We start from the raw sequence: 20864 nt of genomic DNA, 5'->3' as shown, positions 1-20864 counted from the left end.
CGCGAAGGCGTCCGCTGCCTGTGGCTCCCCCTCCCCCACTCTCTCCAATCCCGGGAAGGTTCTGGGATGCCTCCCATTGTTGGCGAAGAACGGCGTCACCCCCGTGGACACGTGCTTCGTGTTGTTGTAGGCAAACTTGGCGAGTGGCAGGTAGTCCACCCACGTTGCAGGCTGCTGATTTGCGTAAAATCTCAGGTACTGCTGCATGATGGCATTGACCCGCTCCGCTTGTCCGTTGGTCTGCGGGTGTCTCGCCGACGCTAGGTTGATCTTGACGTTCAGGATGCCCATCAGCTTCTGCCAGAAGTTCGAGATGAACTGTCGCCCCCGGTCGGACAGTATAGACCGTGGCAGACCGTGAACCTTGAACACGTGATCAATGAACAGTTTGGCGGTCTGTTCCGCCGTGGCCACCTTCACACACGGAATGAAATGTGCCATTTTGGTTAACAAGTACACCACCACTAGCACTGCTGTCTTGCCCCTTGAGCTGGGCAGATCCATGACAAAGTCCAGGGCCACCCTCTCCCACGGTTCGAGCGGAGTTTGCAGCGGTTCGAGCAGTCCCGCCGGCGGTTTATGCACTGGCTTAGCCCTCTGGCAGGTGTCGCACCTCGCGACGTAATCCGCGACTTCCCCCCGCATCTTGGGCCACCAGAAGTCTCTGGCGACTAATTCTATCGTCTTCTCTGTGCCAAAGTGCCCGGCGGTGGGTGCGTCGTGCAACTGCTGCAGTACCTTAGCGCGGAGTTCATCTCCCGGCACGTAGAGGGCCCCTTTGCGGATGAGCAACCCTTCGCGTATCTGGAACTCGTCGCCCTTCGCCGTGCCCCTGTGCACCTCCTCCATCTTCGCTCGTGCGAAGGAGTCGTCCTGCAGCGCGCGACGTACCCCTGAACCCCTGACACACAATATATAAATATTAGGTAAAGTTAAAGGACTCCTGGATGGTTAAGTCCTGTCAAATTCGACTATAGGGTGAATTTGCTCATCCCCGTTTTCAAGCTGATTCCCCCGTTTCTACACTGCTTAACAAAAAATCAGACAACAGACTGAGAAGTAAGTTTAAAAATTAGTTTACTTACGCTTAGGCTTGGGTTAGTTCTCAGCAACAGTAGCAGTAAAAACTATGCAGGTAAAGTACTTATATTTACAATATAAAGTAAAGGTAAAAGGTAAATGACCTCTGGACAGTTAAGTCTGGTCAAAGGCAACTATGTGGTGCGGCGTTCATCTTGCTTCAGATGGAGGGAGCCAGCATTTGTCCACAGACAGCTCTCCGGGTCATGTGGCCAGCATGACTAAACAGCTTCTGGTGCAATAGGACACCATGACAGAAACCAGAGCACATGGAAACACCATTTACCTTCCTGCCGCAGTGGTACCTATTTATCTACTCATGCTGGTATGCTTTCGAACTGCTAGGTTGGCAAGAGCTGGGACTGAGCAATGGGAGCTCACTCCATTGCGAGGATTCGAACCACCAACCTTCCAATCAGCAAGCCCATGAGGCTCAGTGGTTTAGACCACAGTGCCACCCGTGTCCCTATATAAATATTATAAACACTGAAACCAATTACAAGAAACGCAACCAATAAAAATTTTCAAATGCATCCATGCAAATGGAAGACAGTCTTGCAGATCCTGCCCAACTAAAAGAGGCCACGAGCACTTAAAACCCCCTCAAATCAAGGGTCAAAAAGGGAAATGTTTTGCCCAGTGCCAAATGTAGATAAAAATGGCACCTGGTGACCCTACTTTGCATAGCTGTCAACTTACAGATTTGAAAATAAGGGACCAGCAGCCTCAAAAATAAGGGATCAGCAGCCAAAATAAGGGATTTTAGTCAACCAGCAGCCAAACAAAGCCTCAAGCAGTGGTTCCCACAGCGCAGCAAGCCGGCAAAGGGGATGCAGCAAGGAAAACCACTGTCACCTCTCCTCTGGGAAGCGCTGAGCAAAGGCGATTTCCCAGGCAACACGGCTGATTTGATCGGCACAAGGCATGCAAGCTCCACCCCCCAGGCATTCTTAGACTCCTTATTGGGTGAGCAATGGAGCCAAGCAACACAGTTGGACCTTCCCTCCTCCCTGGCCAGCAGTGAGGGAGGGAGCGGAGCTGCTTCCTTTGAAACCCAGGAAATTTAAGGGACATCATCAGTAAGGGAGAGCAGCGGGACACGGCACTGGGATAAGGGACTTTCCTGCCAAATAAGGGACGGTTGACAGCTATGTACTTTGGCAGAGCATTCCACAAGCAGCTGTGCAGAGCCCACCTGACTCTTTAAGGTTGTGCTTTAACACAAGGCCTGCCTACCTCATGTCTCTGGCTTCCTCTCAAGAGAGAAGAGGCTTCTTTTCCTTTCAGACAAAATAAAATAAAATTGGGCTACTGACCCGGATGCTTTTTTAAAAAAACAACAGCGAGAAAACTTCTAGGTTTGTATTTTCTGGTTGGTTGGTTGAAAACTCTACAGAGAGAGAGAAACAGAAGCAGACAGATGATTGTGATATATTTATATATCTGTCTGGGAAAAGATTAAAGCAATTCCACCAAATTTCATGGCTTTCCACTTCAACAAATCCATAATTATAGTAATTTCCCCCCCCTGAATGTGGGAACAGAAGGAAGGCAAGGAGATGGTAGACTACAGATGAAACGAATCTGAGCTCCGCAAAATTCAGAGTAATAATGCTAGGTGCCCCTCGAGAGCAGAGCAGAGGTGATGGCGCTTGTGGTCAAGCTCTGCAAAACCTCAGTGGAGGCTCGTCATCCATCCACATTCAATTCGGGGAATTATTCCCATTTCTCCCAAGCATGCTGCTGTTCACTTAAGATAAGATCAGAGCCCAGCTGAAACCCACCATGCCAACATGATAGCACAGAACTGAGGGGGTGTGTCAAATGGAACAGCTCAGTGTGGGTGCATTATCAGCCATTGGCATAACAGAATGTGACGCATAGGCAGATTTGTCAATAGTGCTCCCAGGCAGAAGCTATCCTTAAATTTGTGGGGAGATAACAGGAATTGCGGGTGGGAGGTGTGCTTAAGAACCTGCCCTTAAAAAGCAAACACAACTGCAAGTACCAGTATTTTAGTCCAACTCATGGCCGTCCAAATGTGAACACAGTCCACACCATATAGAGATGTGAGCTATATTATCCCAAAAATGTTGAACGTCCCCCCTGTAGAAAGGCATAGGGATCATGAATCAGTTGATTTCAGTTTATCAGTTTCTCGTTTTTCCAAGCTTAATTTCAGTTCTCTGCACTCCCATATTACTTTGCATTTCACTAATATTTGCATTTTAATGTACCTCTTACCTTAACATATGCATTTTTCTACACATTTCTTGACAGGAGAACCGCATTCCAAAATTTGTAGAAGAGCAAATTCTGAGGCTGGTTGAGTTTCGTTTTGTGTATTGTTTGGAAAAGTGCAAATTAGATAGCTTTGCCTTTAAATGTGACCTGAATCAAATTTGTCCTGTATCCCTGGTGGCAGGGCCACTGGAAGGTGGATAAAGGGGGCACAAATGTTCTGGACCCCATAACTAGCAGGAGCTCCAAACTGCCAGCTTTCATTAAAAAAAAAGTTTATCTCAACTCTGCCTACGAAGAAATCTATGAAGCAAAGTATGAGCTCCACCCACCTACTGCTCTTCACCAGAACAAACGCTCAATACAGACTGGATGCCATCTAACCTCTGTGTAGGCAAATCAGGATATCTACTCATTAAATAGGTCATCTGGAGTCACCCCTAGTCATTCTGCAGTCCTGATCCTCGGTTTGTTCTTCAGTCCTACCTCTGGACTCCCAACTGGTCCTTCATCTCAATTCCTGGCTTTTTCGTCAGTCTTACTTTCCGGTTCATTTTGACTTCTTGTCCACTTGAGCCTTCTGGCTTCCACCTCCAGGCTAACTCTAGTCTGCTTGCATGGTCTATCCTTAATACCCAACTAGGGATCAGATTTTTGTCCTTTGCAGCCCCCTGCCATCACTATACCCTGACTATACCCTGACTCATGTTATTGTTGTAATATACCGTTACTGATTCACACTTGAATGAAAGGGTTAACCTGACCCAGGAGCTCAAGTATCCAGTGAGTGTGGCTTAGCAGCCTCCCATCAGCCTTTTCTTCCCTTCTTTCTCTCCCTGCCTCTCCTGCTTCCTGGAATGAGTAAGAAGCCATGTGGAATGGTTCCCAGGTCATGTAGAAAAACCAAGTGAAATACCTCTCTAAAACAAGATTTTTACAGCCTGCAGATGGCATGATTCTTCTGTAAGGAAACCAAGTTATTTTTTAGAAAGTTGCTTGGAACCTTTTCTTCTTTAATTTTACTGCCAATGGATGGAGACTCATCTGCTGTAACTCCTGAAACTCTGTGTAGAATATTCCCTTATTTGCAAAAGTTACTGTCTGTGATTTATTCTAGCCTAGGTATTTTTGTGGGGAACATTTGTTTAAAGATGGGTGAGGACAGATGTAAATCTAACCAAGTTTTCATGTGCTTGCAGCAATCACCATTGGGAGAGTAAAGAAGCTCTCTTCCAAACCTCTCTAACAGAGATCACTACTTCCTATTTAGGCATTGGGATACTGGAGAGCTGGCAAACCTACCCAGACGTCCCTCTGGACAACACCACACTGGCTTAATTATTTTGCCAGACTCACTTTTGTAAGGATTAGGGTCCAGCTCTACAACGTGCTGCATTCTTAGGGGCAGCAGAACCCTGAGGAGAAATTTTAGGGCTCTCTGTGATTTCCTGTATCATCCAAGCTGTGCAGTGTATTTCTAGATCTGAGTCTTCAGACAGCTGATGTAGAACCCCATCTCCAGCTAAAGCTGGCCAGTCTCAGATATTTGGAACAGGCAAGGAGGAAGTCTGTGTGGGCTGCCTCATTTGCATTTAGCAACAGCTCCATCTCTTGCAGTAGAGCAAGCCAAACCGTTTAATGAATGATGGATCACAAACAAATCACACCACACGCACAGAAGGAATTTTAAGAACCGGAGGGAGGTGTTTAGTACAAAGAGACTGATTTATATGAATAAATAACAACACAACATGCCAGGCTGTGATTCCTAGTTTGGAAAGTTGGGGAGTTTAAAAATACAGGCACAATATCGTTACATCTAAATATATCTCCTTTTACATACTACAGTCTGGAACAAGAGAGCATTGTACAAAGGCAATAAATCTGTCAGTAAGGAGCATTCCACTAGAAATGTATTTTGTAAAGGTTTTTTTAAAAAAAGATGAGAGAAACAGTGAAAAATACCAGCAGGTGCTTGTTTTTGGTTGTAGTAAGAATGGGGGGTAGAACACTAAATATAACCCAATTAAATTATTTTTCTCATTTTGATTCCCCACCCCCAATTGTCGTTATCATGATGATGATGATGATGATGATGATACTAATAATAATAAATTTTTAATTTATATCCCGCCCTCCCCAGCCGAAGCAGGGCTCAGGGCAGCTAACAACAATAAAATAAGACAACATTTTAAATTCATTTCAATAAAATAATTACTTCAAATCAAATTGATGGCAACCATTGGGTAGAGTTCGTAAAGATTGCCAAAGGAGGGAGTCAGGCTGTGGCCTGGCCAAAGGCTTGGTGGAACAGCTCTGTCTTGCAGGCCTTGCGGAAAGATGTCAAGTCCCGCAGGACCCTAGTCTCTTGTGACAGAGCATTCCACCAGATTGGAGCCACAGCCGAAAAAGCCCTGGCTCTGGTTGAGGCCAGCCTAACCTCTCTGTGGCCTGGAACCTTCAAGATGTTTTTGTTTGAAGATCGTAAATTCCTCTGTGGGACATACCAGGAGAGGCGGTCCCGTAGGTACGAGGGTCCTAGTCCGTATAGGGCTCTGAAGGTTAAAACCAGCACCTTAAACCTGATCCTGTACTCCACCGGGAGCCAGTGCAGCTGGTATTGCACCTTAAAATTATATACATTTTTATAATTGGGCTTTCTGTTGCTTAAATAGTAGCCTTTTCCTGAATGGCCTAAGACTCCTGTTGAAATCAAAATAGCTTTTTAAAATATAATTTCTTAATTGTAAATATTGATAAAACGAGAACCTGGTGCAACCATCTTCTCTACTGTTTGGTCATGTGACTTAAATATGCATTCAATCAGTCAAAATTCTTTAAACATTATCACATCACTTTCTTATGAGCAGTAGTAGTTTGCCATGGCCCTCCCTTCTGTAAATACAAAACGATTAATTTCCTGAGCCAGCTGGGATATCCCTGGTGATTTCTCTACATATTTCCCAAACTTTGATAAAACACCACAGTCTTAAATGGGCTGGGACAACAAAGGAAGCTCAGATTGGCACTAAAACAGCAGCTATATGGACGCCAAGTGAGTCTGTAGGGAGATCATTGCACATTCGATGTGCATTAAATTGCATGGATCTGCCCTCCGTTGCCACTGATTATCATTGGCGCTTGCTCTGCCTGTCTCTGCCTCCACCTACTGGTGACCTCCCTGCCTCTACCAGTCTCAAAGGGCACTAGACCCCACTGCCCCACCTGTTAAGTAAAGGTAAAGGACCCCTGGACGGTTAAGTGCAGTCAAAGGCGACTATGGGGTTATGGCGCTCATCTCGCTTTCAGGCCAAGGGAGCCGCCGTTTGTCCACAGACAGCTTTCCAGGTCATGTGGCCAGCATGACTAAACTGCTTCTGGTGCAACGGAACATCATGATGGAAACCAGAGTGCACAGAAATGCTGTTTACTTTCCTGCCACAGCGGTACCTATTTATCTACTTGCACTGGTGTGCTTTTGAACTGCTAAGTTGGCAGGAGCTGGGACAGAGCAACGGGAGCTCACCCCATCGCAGGGGTTTGAACTTCCAACCTTCTGATCGGCGGGCCCAAGAGGCTCAGTGGTTTAGAACACAGCGCCACCTGCGTCCCACGATGCACGATGAGTGGAGAGCAAGGGTGACCCTGTGTCTTGCTTTAGAGCCCTTGATCTTCCATAGAATCTTAGAATTGTAGAGTCGGAAAGGATCTCACGGATCCAACCCCCTGTAATTCAAGAATCTTTTTGCCCAGCGTGGGGCTCAAACCCACGACCTGCGATTAAGAGCCTCATGCCGAAGGTGTCTTCTATATTCATGGCTGTGTAGCCCCAGGTTTGGTTTAGAGACAATCATACGGAGAGAGAACAGGAGCTCTGAAGTTGCCCAGCAACCGTTTGCAGCACCTAGGCAGCAGACTGAGGAGACAGACTGGTTACCTGGTTGGATTCTTCCCCATGATGGGGAGATGGATTAGTCAATCTCAGCCCTCCAGATGTTTTGAGACTACAATTCCCATCATCCTTGACCACTGGTCCTCCTAGCTACGGAGCATGGGAGTTGTAGGCCAAAAACATCTGGAGGGCCATGGTTGAGGAAGCCTGGATTAGTGAGTGGATTTGGTGAGAAAGATCCAAACACCAGAACAACTAACTCTTCAGATGCTTGCTGTGATACATTGGGTGAGCAACTTTATCTTCAAATAAAGAAGCACTATACACTGAAAGCAATATCAACCACTTTAAACAGCCACGGCTTCCCCCATAGAATCCTGGGAACTGTAGTTTGTTAAGGCTGCTGAGAGTTGCAAGGAAATCCCCTCAAAGGCATTCCACCCCCAGTGTTCCCTGTGAAGAGAGATGGATCATGAAACCACTCTGGGAATTGTAGTCTTGGAAGGGAAAGAGGGGTCTCCTAGCAACTCTCTGCACCCTTTACCTTCACCATTCACAGGATCCCTGGTTCACTTAGGATCAGATTCAGTTGCTGCAACCTGAGGATGTGGACGGGGCACCTACAAGCGTGTAGCCAGTGGTTGCTCTATTGACCTTTGCCCATCTTGACTTACAAGAGCATGCCATCCCATGTCTGGGCAAAGTGATGGAGAAGCTGGTTGCCAGGCAACTTCAGGGATACCTGGATGAAGCTGATTATCTATCCAGATCCATTTCAGTCTGGCATAAGGCCCCTTTTTGGGATTGAAACGGCCTGATTGCCCTGACTGATGTCCTTTAACAGGACAGGAGTAGGAAGGAGCACACTCCTCTTAGTTCTCCTGGATCTTTGAGCAGCTTCTGAGGTCACCAACTGCGACATCCTTCTGGATCACGGAAGTGAGCGAGGCTGTGTAGGATGGTGGTTCTGCTCCTACCTGACCAAACAACCCCTTTCCCTGGACTATTTTGGGCCTTCCATTGTAACTCAAGTTGGTATAAATTAAGATGGGAAACTTTTCCCAGCATGGCAGTTGTGTAGTGTGTGGCACAGGGGCACAGGGGTGGTTGCCCCAGGTGCAAAATTATTAGGGGCGCAAAATTTCAAAATAAAAAATTAGCATGCCCTTCCCCTCAGTCTGTGCCTCTCTCAAGAGGCAGGGAACGCCTCAAATCCCACCCACCGTGGTCTCACAATTGCACTCTCATGCTTTACTTCCCTCACTTCTTCTATCAGGTGAAAGGCACATATTTTGTTGAGCTGCTTATATTGTGTTTGGGGTGGCAGTTGCTGTGATCTGCATTTAACACTGCATTTAACAAGGTGAAAAGGGAGAAATGGGTGGGGAGGTGATCCAGGAGGTGGGTGGGCTGCAATTGCCACGCCAGTGCTGTCATATGTTACAGGGCACAATACTTGTCTTGCCCCGGGTGCTTGCAACCCATGTTACACCACTGGGGCATGGAAATAAGTATCTCCCATCATCACCAGCTAAGGTCTGCCAATTAAGCTCCTGTTAAAAGTCCCAACACAGGTGGTGGTTTTTTAAAACGTTGGCCACTCTTGTCATGAATCACCTTGAATTGTGAAGTCATTCTGGTTAAAAAGCAGAGAGAGAGAGAGAGAGAGAGAGAGAGAGAGAGAGAGAGAGAATAATTATCATCATCATGAAGTTAAATCAGTGGTGTTAATTGTCATTAGCAGCTGTTAACACTTGCTATGGTTCATGGGGAGAGCTTGGTCTGGACCAGAAATCTCCGTGCACCAGCATCAGGACAGCAAATCAAAAGCACTTACGGAACCAGCAAGTCCTAATTATTAGCGTTTGGTTTACAGTATGTTTTCCCCTTTAGCCCCAGCGCAGTCATTAAAGTCTTAACAAATTGAGATCAGCACTTTGCTCCCTGCAAATCATTGAAATGCTATGGTGACTAATATCCTGCTCTGCTCAGTTGCCTTTGGACGTACGGAGCTATGCTTTGAAAAGAAGGAAGAAGAACTATGGTGTCCCTGGTAGTGGCAGGTGACCATCGAGACTGGGAGGCTAAGATGCCAACAGCAGGTGGAGCCAAAGCCAGCAACAGGCAGAACCAACTGATTCTCATTTGCACACACACACACACACACACACACACACACCCCATTCTCCTCCCTACCAAGTTCTAGGCTGCTCCTCACTGTTGAGTGTGCGGGTGGTACCATTTTGGCTGCTCAAGCAACCTGCACAAAGCAGAGCATCAGAAAAAGAGGGAAGGAAAAGCACTCCTACACACAGCACATAGCTGAATTCTGGAACCTGCTTGGCAGGGCCGGCTACCAACCTCGATAGCTTTGAAAGAGGATTAGAGAAATTCCTGGAGGAGAGGGCTATCTTCGCTATGCTCAACTTGGAATCAGCAGTGCTTTTGATGACCAGTTGCTGGAAACCACAGGAGGAGTCCTCTTGTGCTCAGACCCCCCAGGTGTCCCTGTTTTCCAGGGACAGTCCCAGATTTACAGAAGCTGTCCCAGTTTCTGATTTGACCCCGGAATGCTCCGCTTTTCCTTAGGATGTCCCTGTTTTCATCAGAGAAATGTGGGAGGGTATGTATGGAGTTATGCAGCCCCCAAGGCAAGGAGTTTGGAAGGCATCTGAAGGCAGCCTTGTATAGGGAAGGTTTTTTAAAAGTTTCATTATGTTTTTATATACAGTGGTACCTCTGGATGCGAATGGGATCCGTTCCGGAGCCCCGTTCGCATCCTGAAGCGAACGTAAAATGCGACTGCGCGTCTGCGCATGCGTGGGTCACATTTTGCTGCTTCATGCATGTGCATGACGTCGTTTTGAGCATCTGTGCATGCGCGTGCAGCGAAACCCAGAAGTAACGTGTTCCGTTATTTCCGGGTCGCTGCGGAGCGCAACCCGAAAATGCTTAACCTGAAGCGTATTCATCCCGAGGTATGACTGTATGTTGGAAGCTGCCCAGAGTGGCTGGGGCAACCTCCCTGTTTTCATTGGAGAGATGTTGGAGGGTGCTTGTGCTTGACTTCCGCTTGCAGGTTTCCCAGTGAGGCATCTGCTTGGCCACTGTGAGAAAAAGGATGCTGCACTAGATGGGCCTGATCCAGCAAGCTCTTTGACTCCTTACTTGCACCATTGACCCCAGACCACACACCCCACTGGCCTTTGCTCTGCGCTGTCGAGTTCCCTGCACGGCTGATTCTGCTTCTTACTCGCTGGCCTGCCTTTTAAGTTCTGTCCGGCAAGAAAATGCCCTCAATTGTACCCCTATGGCCCCTCCACCCATCCACTGGCATCTCTCTCCTCCCCACTCCCCGCCGCCCCACAAAGGTTGCCCACGAGGGAGCGCGATCCTCGGGTCCAGTAGCGTGGGGGGTGCAGGGGGGCCGGCCGCACCGGGCGCAACATCTGGGGGGGGCGCTCACACTCACAGCTCTCTGCCCCTACCTTGCTCACTCAGGGTTAGGGGGCGCAAATTACTTGCCTTGCCCCGGGTGCTGACAACCCACGCTACGCCACTGCTCGGGTCCTCCCAATCCTTTGAGTTACGCGCTCGGTGTAAGGGAATGCACGAGGAAATAACGTGGAGACGCCCAAAGATAGGAGGAGGGAGTTGCTGGAAAGCGATCCAGCTGGATCTCACATCAAGGGGCAGCGAGGAGAACCAGGGAGAAAATACTGTTCCTGCTTCTTGAGCTCTTCCCCCATCCCCAGCCCCTCTTCCTTCTCCCCACCCCAGGCTGCCCCTCAAAACAAAAAAGAGCCAACGCCACCGGCCGGCCAGCCTCTTGGCTCCGCCTGTGCCAGCAGCCCGACGCTTTTCGCTGCTAGGAAAAGGAGGAGGAGGCGGCGGCGGCGGTTTGCTACTGCATGTGGCGGAGCTGACCCGGCACTGGGCTGGGAGGAGGAGGAGGAGGAGGAGGCGGACCGGACCGGACCGGACCGCCCTCCTTGTCCCTCCCTCCTTCTCCAAGTAGTCCGGGCGCCCGACTTCTCGCAAGCGGCCGAGACGAGGCGTTTGCGCTCTTGGCGACGCGGAGCCCGGGCAGCTGCTGCGCCGCGCCACCATGGATTCGGATTCCGGAGAGCTGAGCGAGGGGGAGCTGGTTTCTTCAGCAGGTAAAAAAAGAGAGAGAAAGAGGCCGGCACTTTTTTGGAAAGAGAGGGAGGCTCTAGCCTAGCCCGGGCTGCTGCCACGAGGGAGGACCAGGGAGGAAAAGGGCAGGCAGTTGATTTGGCGCTGGGGCGCGCGCGTTTCCTTGCCCGCTTCCAAGCCACCGCAAACTGGGAAGATCTGGGGAGGGGGTTGGGGTTATTGCTAGAAAGAAGAGGGGCTTGGAAGCGGCACTCGTACCTTTACCCCCGGCTCTTTTGCACCCTGAATGAATCATATCCATCACCACCGCGTTCAGTTGGACGTGGGCGGGTCTTCTGTGGAAGGCTGCATCTCTTCAGAGTTCCTGCTTGGTTTTTGGCGGCTGGGTTGGGAGGAGGAACGTACTCTGTGTATGCTCAGAGAGGCACGGTGTTGTTGTTATTAGTCGCGCGGTGACAGAGGGTTTTGAAAGGACAGGGTGGGGGCTGTGCTAACAGGAGGGTATATTCTGATATGTGAGCAACCCGTTGCCTGCAGAATGAATTTCTGCCGGATATGCAATTAGTTGTCTCTGGTGGAGCAGCAGCAATGGGGTTCGCATCGCTGCTGAATCAGGCCCGTCCAGCGTCCTGTTCTCACAGTGGCCAACAAGATGCTTGTGGAAAGCCCCCAGGCAGGACCTGAATTCAAGAAGCTGTTTCCCCACTTTTGCTCCCCAGCAGCTGGAATCCAGAGGCATTGCGCATCTTTTTAAAAAAATGTTTTTATTAGCAATTTCAACATAACAGCTTATCAAAACATATCATATTCATTATTTTTTCCCCTTTTTCCCCACCCCCAAACCCTCCCTCCCCTCCCCCAGAGACTTCCCTCAGCTCCTCTCTCTGATTTCTCAACACATATTATTCCCTGCATGTTATAAAATTATGCAACTCCTACATTATCTATCTGCCATGTTATCAATCAATAAATTTGTGTATGTTTATTCAAAACATGCCAAGGAGTCCAATTCATTTTGCTGTCTTTTTAAGTCATTTGTAAAAAGTTCCCCTTCTTGTTTAAAGTCACAGTTGTCCTTATCTCGTAGATTGTATGTCAATTTAGCCAGTTCTGCACACTCCATCAATTTCTCTTGCCACTGTTTTTTTGTCAGGGGGGGGGGTTCCTCATTCTTCTTCCATCCTTGTGCTAACAAGACTCTTGCCGCTGTTGTTGCATACATAAATAAATTCTTTATTTTCCTTGGCAGGTCTTGTCCTACAATCCCTAATAAAAATGCTTCTGGTTTTTTAACAAATGTCATTTTAAACATTTTCTTCAGTTCATTATATATCGTTTCCCAATTTTTAAAAACTTCTTTACATTCCCACCACATATGATAAAAAGTCCCCTCTACAGAGGCATAGAGCTTCTAACACTGGAAGGAGAACATAGCCTTCATGACCGTAGCAGCCATTGAAACCTCCTCTTCCATGATGTGTCTGTTCCCCTTTTAAAGCCATTCAGGTCGGTGACCCTCACTGCATGGCAATCTCATAGAATCGCACAATTGTAGAGTTGGAAGGGACCCTGAAGATCCTCTAGTCCAACTCCTCGCAAGGCAGGAATATGTCCCATCCAGCTTGGCGTTATCAGCACCATGCTATAACCAGCTGAGCTATCCAGGCTGAGCTACCTACTTTGTACCTAATATGGAACCCTGGATTTAAATCCCGACTCAGTTATGAAGCTTAGTGAGTGAGCCTCGGCTTGTCACAATGTCTCGGACTGGCCTACTTTGCAGGGCTGTTGTGATGTGGAAAATGTGTGCTGCCCTGGACTGTTTGGAAGGAAGATGGGTGGTAGTGGGGGGTTTTAAAAAACAAAACAAAACACCACAAATATGTTCCCTGGCTGGAGGCTGCTGGTTCGTGTTGTACCTCACAACTTAGGCACAAGCAACAAAGGGACAAGAAGCCTCCATGTAGCTGAGTATTGTCTTGCGCTGACCGGCATCAGGCAAGGAGACATCCAAACCATCTACTCTATCCCTGAGCAGTGTCAGCATTTGTTTGAGAGGTGCCTGGAAGTCCCACTTCCTGTGCCAAAGTTTTTACCTGTGCTTCCTGCCCTGCAGGGATTGGACTAGATGACCCATGGGGTCCCATCCAACTCTACAATTCTATGATTCCAGGTGTGGGGGATGTTGGCGGTTCCTTGGGAGTTTGAAAGAGACTCCCTCCAACCGCCTGCTTTCATGTAACCTGTTCTGAATCTGACCACTTAGGCAGCTGCGGAACCTACAGTCCTTCAGATCTCACTGGACTGCAGCTTCCCTCATACCTGAGCCTTGCTGGCTGTGGCGGATGACCTTTGGAGTCCTGTAACATCTGGAGAGCCACAAATTAGCCTTCCTTGCTTTCAAAACCTCTCCATGCTTCCTCCATGATTTGGGTGCCTTGCAGCCTGACTGAGGTAGTCTTCCCCCACTCCCAGTTGGTCATGTGGATCATCCAGGTGCCAGTGTGGTGTAGTGGTTAGAGGGCTAGACTAGGACCTGGCAAACTAGGGTTCAAATCCCCCCTCTGCCACAAAGCTCAGTCAAATCTGTGTCCAGGGCAGCTGTTTACCAGCTCCATCTGGTATGTAGGCTGAGACCCTATCTGCCTGTGGACTGTCTCACCAGAGTGGTGCATGCTCTGGTTATCTCCTGTTTGGACTACTGCAATGCCCTCTACATGGGACTACCTTTGAAGGTGACCCGGAAACTACAACTAATCCAGAATGCGGCAGCTAGACTGGTGACTGGGAGTGGCTGCCGAGACCATGTAACACCAGTCCTGAAAGACCTACATTGGTTCCCAGTATGATTCCGAGCACAATTCAAAGTGTTGGTGCTGACCTTTAAAGCCCTAAACGGCCTTGGTCCAGTATATCTGAAGGAGCGTCTCCACCCCCATCGTTCTGCCCGGACACTGAGGTCCAGCTGCGAGGGCCTTCTGGTGGTTCCCTCAATGCGAGAAGCCAAGTTACAGGGAACCAGGCAGAGGGCCTTCTCGGTAGTGGTGCCCTCCCTGTGGAACGCCCTTCCACCAGATGTCAAAAAGAACAACAACTACCAGACTTTTAGAAGACATCTGAAGGCAGCCCTGTTTAGGGAAGCTTTTAATGTTTGATGTATTATAGTATTTTAATATTTTTTTGGAAGCTGCCCAGAGTGGCTGGGGAAGCCCAGCTAGATGGGCGGGGTATAAATAATAAATTATTATTATTATTATTATTATTATTATTATTATTATTATTATTACCTCACAGGGTTGTTGTGGGGATGAAATGAGGAGGGCAAGATAACTATGTACACCACCTCCAACTCCTTGGAGAAAAAAGGCGGGATAGAAATGTAATAATACACATGTCAGATTTAGAAAGCTGCCTTTCTAGAGAGTCAGACCATTGGTCCATCTAGCTAGTGCTGCCTGCACTGGCTGGCAGTGGCCCTTCAGGGTTTCAGATGGAGGTCTGTCCCAGGCCCACCTGAAGATGCCAGGAATGGAATCTGAGACCTTATGCATGCAAAGCTGATGTTGCCACTCAGCTATGGCCTTGCGGCAGTGCAAGAAACTCAGATATAGAAGCTAGGTGAGAAATGGCTCCTTAAACCAAGGTTGCAGTCACCAACATGGAATGTCTAGTTGCCATTTTGGGTCCAGGCAGCCCAAAAGCCATATTTTCCAATACAACTTTTTTTGTTTCTGAAATTCAGTCTGATTGGGCATATAAAATATAATGGGTGGAATTCTACAGAATGTGTTGCCAGTGTGTGAAAACAGTCAGGGTTCCAAGGATTCCCAGGCATGCACCTCCAGATGGTGGAGATGTCAGACGCCGCCATCCTAGCACCCAGGCATCTTCACTTGGTTGCAAGCAGGAGCATATGGTGAATTTTGAATGCTGAGGACAATAAAGGAATAAAGCAAGGTGTAAGTCAGCCAAGGTGGGGACGCAGGCGGCACTGTGGGTTAAACCACGGAGCCTAGGACTTGCCGATCAGAAGGTCGGCGGTTCGAATCCCCGCGACGGGGTGAGCTCCCGTTGCTCGGTCCCTGCTCCTGCCCACCTAGCAGTTCAAAAACACGTCAAAGTGCAAGTAGATAAATAGGTACCACTCCAGCGGGAAGGTAAACGGCATTTCCGTGCGCTGCTCTGGTTCACCAGAAGCGGCTTCGTCATGCTGGCCACATGACCCAGAAGCTGTACGCCAGCTCCCTCGGCCAGTAAAGTGAGATGAGCGCCGCAACCCCAGAGTCGTCCACGACTGGACCTAATGGTCAGGGGTCCCTTTTCCTTTAAGTCAGCCACGAGTTTGAAATGAGCAATTCTAGGCCAGACTCTAAAGGAAGGTTGCCTACTGCAAAGGCTGCTCATAGAATCACAGAATTGTAAAGTTGGAAGAGACCAGGCCACTCATCTAGTCCAACCCTCTGAAATTCGGAGATCTTTTGCCCCACGTGGGGCTTGAACCCACAGCCCTGAGATCAAGATTCTCTTGCTGTACAAACTGGGCTATAATGTTGGGGATTTGGCTCATTGGCACTGAAAGAGTGTCTCGCAGTTGGGTGTGATGTGCAAGTGCCCTCAGAGATGTTGTGAAGATGGCCTGACGAAGATTTGTGTTTAACAAGAGCATAGCTACCTTGGGGCAGTTTTGTCTTTTACAAGGTTTCAACCAGCCTGAGTGTTGGTCCATGAAACTACAGTGGTACCTTGGGTTACGAACGCTTTGGGTTACGAACTCCACAAACCTGGAAGTAGGTGTCCTGGGTTGCAAGCTTTGCCCTGGGATATGAATGCAATTCCTCTTCCGGGGCTGCGGGAGGCCTAGGTAGGGAATGCGCACCTCGGGTTAAGAACGCTTCGGGTTAAGAACGGACTTCCGGAATGAATTAAGTTCGTAACCCGAGGTACCACTGTATAACAGACAGACAGTGCAGATCTTTCAATGCTGGTGTAGATCTGGGTGCCCTGCTAAGCACCCTAGCAGATGCATTTTGCAAAAGCTGCAGCTTCCAAACGAGGTGCAAGGATAGCCCCCGCCACAGCATATTGCAGTAGTCTAATTCTAAGATTACCAATGCATTGACCACCATTTAAAGACCACCATTTAGTCAACCTTTTTATACCTACCGCCCACTAATGCATGGTAAAATTGATGGTAAAATTTCCTTACCGCCCACCAGTGCTCGATAGAAGGAGGATTTAGCTTGTGCCATAGAACCCCCTACCGCCCACCTAGAATCTTGAAACTCCCACTAGTGGGCGGTAGGAACCAGGTTGACAACGCCTGATTTAAAGGCTCTCCGTGTGCTTGCCATTTTGTTAGATGTTGACAGCCCAGAATAAAAGACAGGGTTATAGACTGCAGGGAAATCTGGTCCGGAATCTGCGACTAGTGTGGAAGCCAGCGGCCAGGATCCTCAAAGGATCAGGTCACCAGCAACATGTCACTCCCTTTGCTGGGAGAGCTTCACTGGCTGCCAACTGTAACACAAAGTTCTTGTGTTAATTCACAAAGCCTTAAACAATTTAGGCAAATTGGTTCTTCATGTTCCATCTTCATCACTGAGATCTTCTGGTGGAAGACTTTTGGTGGTCCCCAATGCCCCTGAGGTTCACTCATCCTTTACCAGGGTCTGAGCCTTCAGCATGGCAAACCCTGCCCTGTGGAACTCCTTGCCAATAGACGTTCAGCAGGAATAATCCCTATTTACTTTTTTTAAAATGTATTGTTCAGACAGGTCTTTGGAATGTTTCTCTTTTTTTTAACCAGTGGGTTTAATCCAGTGCAAGTCCTACTCAAAGTAGACCCATTGAAATTAATGAGCATGACTATCTCATGTCTATTCATTTCAGTGGCTCTACTCCAAGTTTGGATACTTGTTTTTATTGTTACTAATGTTTTTACCAATGTTGTTATTGTTGTGTTATTGTTATGTTGCACACCACCTTGTTATAGTTCCTACTAGTGAGGGGTGTTTAACACTGCCCAGGAATTTGTTGAATATTGTGAGCTTTAAAAGGGTAGTACAATTTGTGAGTTTTGACCCATCACGCCAAAATTTGGGCAAAGTCAGCCGAAACCATGTTTTGGTCTCCATGTGGATTCAAAATGGAACTCAGCACCCAGACATCAACTAAACAGCCATTCCACCTTGGAACCCTTGTGCTGAGTTTGGCGAGAATATCTTAAGAGGAGGCCGGAACTTTGTGAAAAATGGACAAATTCACACCAAAGTCACATTTGGGTCCACCAACTTGATTCAAAATGGCGCCCACTATCCAAACATTGATAAAATCTGCAGTTCCACCTCAGGAACTCTCATGCTGAGTTTGGCAATGAGAGGCAGCTGAACCTATGCCAAAAAATGGGCAAAATTGCACCAAAGTGACATTTTGGCCCTCCACCTCGATTCAGTGTTGACACTTTTGGGTTATATGGGCCATTGATTTGAATCGGTGTGCAGTTTCTCATATTGCAGAAAAGAAGTGTTGAAAGTTAACAACAAAACAAAAACCGACTTCTGGGACATTTAGACTCTTTTTCTTCACCTTCAAAAGGTCTCAAAAGACTTAGGATAAAAAGGATGTCTTCACCTTCTTTGCCTCTTCCCTGAGAGTGAGTCTTACTCACCATAGGTGACCAAAGAAGGGACTCTTTACACTTACATATAAATGTTGAGAACTCCCTTGTAGGGTAAAAAACATCTTGCATATGGCACCCTAAGACACTGTCAGTTGCAAGGATTCAGATTTAGAAAGGCGGTTTCTTGTTAGCTAAATAAACATTTGCACCAATAAATGGACTCATCTAAATAACAAGAAAAAGAAAGATGCCTTAAATAAATAGGAAATAAAAGCCTGATACTCTCTCTCTCTCTCTCTCTCTCTCTCTCTCTCTCTCTCTCTCTCTTAGGATCCTGCTAAGTCCTACTCAGAGTATTCCCATTGACATGAATGGGCCCCTGTTAGTTGTGTCCATGAATTTAAACATTGGATGCAATCCTAAGGCTGCAATCCTGACCCTACTTGCCTGGGAGTAAACCAGTGGAAATAGTTGAGATCGCATTAATTGTACTCTGGTGTTTCCCTAAGCTAGAATGGGATATAGCTCCCTTTGTTCAGTCTTGTGGTAAACGTCCCCAAGGAAGAACAAATTCCACTGGTGCGAAATCCTTTATCATGGGTGGTATTCTGACTCTTCCAGCTAATTTGGAACAGATGAAAAGTGGGCATGGGCTTTTTGGTGTGACGACGGAACTCTGCTTCACAGAGAAACTATAAACCAGCTGTTTTTCATGGATGGAAAACAGATAAGGTTGGGGGGAAAGCCAGCAGATGGAGAAACGTGTTTTTCCTCTCAGGTCAGTTCCCTGTGTAGTGAACAAATCAAATGAGTCACTGTTAACACATTGGCAGTGGAATAGAATTTCTCATAAAATCTCCCTGTTGGGTCTGTCATGGTACCTCTGCATGCGTAGCAGGCTTTCTGACATTTCAAAGATGAAAATAGGTACTCGTGACACTACAATTTCCATAGCAAGCATTCAAACACATAGACGTACACACACTGCTATTGTACTTTAGTGTTGGCTCTGTCCCACAATTGGGCCTTCACTCTGCCATTACCGGCTGCCCACCGGCTGCATAACCAAAAGCGAGTGTGTTCTTCCAGTTAAAGATATACCGTATTTTTCGCTCTATAACACGCACCCGACCATAACACGCACATAGTTTTTAGAGGAGGAAAATCCGTAGGCATGCCACCCGTAGGCATTCCCTCTATAACACGCACAGACATTTCCCCTTACTTTTTAGGAGGAAAAAAGTGAGTGTTATGGTGCAAAAAATACGGTACTTTATCTGATCCGCCCTGAAACCTTTGGGTATAGGGCAGTATAGAAATAAAATTAATACTATTACTACTACAGTAGTACCTCGGGTTACATACGCTTCAGGTTACATACACTTCAGGTTACAGACTCCGCTAACCCAGAAATAGTGCTTCAGGTTAAGAACTTTGCTTCAGGATAAGAACAGAAATCATGCTCCTGCGGCGCGGCAGCAGCAGGAGGCCCCATTAGCTAAAGTGGTGCTTCAGGTTAAGAACAGTTTCAGGTTAAGAACGGACCTCCAGAACTAATTAAGTACTTAACCTGAGGTACCACTGTACTACTACTACTAATAATAATAATACTAGAGGGGGAAATATATTCATCCTGTCACACAATCTTATTGTGTGAACCACACAATGAAGATTCAGAGAGCTTTAGGGCTGGAGCCTGTAGCTGTAAAGCCCTGTCGGCACTGTAGATTTAATGAAGTAGCATCCCACTTTAAACACTTGTGGCTTATTGCAAAGGATCCTGGGAACTGTGGTTGGATAAGGATGCTGAGGGTTGTTAGTAGACCACTTGTTCCCCTCAGAGAAAATTCCTAGGGCTTCCTGGGAAGGATGACTGAAGAAGGAAGGAAGAGATAGCTCTTTCTGAAGGGCTGAACTCCTCACTTGCAGAGAGCTTTTCTCCCCTTCCCCCTCTTCAGATTTCGGTCCGTCCCACACTCATGACATTTTCCCCTCCCATTTTTGCCACCCACCAGCATGGTGCCAGGGACGCAGGTGGCGCTGTGGGTTAAACCACAGAGCCTAGGACTTGCCGATCAGAAGGTTGGCGGTTCGAATCCCCACGACAGGGTGAGCGCCCGTTGCTCGGTCCCTGCTCCTGCCAACTTAGCATTTCGAAAGCATGTCAAAGTGCAAGTAGATAAATAGGTACCACTTCGGCGGGAAGGTAAATGGCGTTTCCGTGCGCTGCTCTGGTTCGCCAGAAGCGGCTTGGTCATGCTGGCCACATGACCTGGAAGCTTTACGCCAGCTCCCTCGGCCAATAAAGCGAGATGAGCGCCGCAACCCCAGAGTCGGCCACGACTGGACCTAATGGTCAGGGTCCCTTTACCTTTACCTAGCATGGTGCCAATGGGATATTGCCTCCCAATACAACTACCAGGCACAGTTTTCCTTAGGACCTCAGCAGGACCTCTGCCTGCTACAACCCCATTTAATTGATCTTTGCATATCTTAAATCTTGCCTGTTAAATGTGCAAGAATGTGGACAAGGGGCTTGGATCGGTCAAGGCAACTGCTTGCACCCTGGATCCTTGCCCCTCTTGGCTGATAAAAACCAGAAGGGAGGGAACAGCTGGCTGGGTTGGGGGGGTGTTCAATGAGTCTTTACGAGAGGGGGTGGTCCCTGCCTGTTTGACAGAGGCGGGGGTAAAACCACTCCTTAAGAAACCTTCCCTGGATTCGGAAAACCAAACTAACTACCGGCCAGTTGCTAATCTCCCTTTCCTGGGCAAGGTTCTGGAGCGAGTGTGGTCGCAGACCAGATCCAGGCGCCTTTGGAAGAAACTGATTTTCTGGATCTATTTCAGTCGGGGTTTAGGCCCGGTTTTGGCACAGAAACTGCTTTGCTCGCCC

General features: G+C 47.8%; 1 protein-coding gene and 1 long non-coding RNA gene across 2 annotated transcripts in view; one reads left to right on the top strand and one right to left on the bottom strand.

The window, feature by feature from the left end:
* The window catches only part of LOC308573301, a 77217-nt gene that overhangs the window by 18837 nt on the left and 37516 nt on the right, over positions 1-20864 (bottom strand). The gene's annotated exons all lie outside the window — the stretch shown is intronic.
* The window catches only part of TNFAIP8L3 (TNF alpha induced protein 8 like 3), a 62458-nt gene continuing 52621 nt past the window's right edge, over positions 11028-20864 (top strand). The window contains exon 1 of the mRNA XM_081170090.1: positions 11028-11373. Coding sequence (XP_081026216.1) covers positions 11322-11373 — 52 coding nt within the window. The 5' untranslated portion in view covers positions 11028-11321. The remainder of the gene's footprint in view (positions 11374-20864) is intronic.

This window comes from Podarcis bocagei, assembly GCF_964188305.1.
Source record: "Podarcis bocagei genome assembly, chromosome: 14".
NCBI classification, from domain to species: Eukaryota; Metazoa; Chordata; class Lepidosauria; order Squamata; family Lacertidae; genus Podarcis; species Podarcis bocagei.
This window is presented reverse-complemented; position numbering and strand designations above follow the sequence as displayed.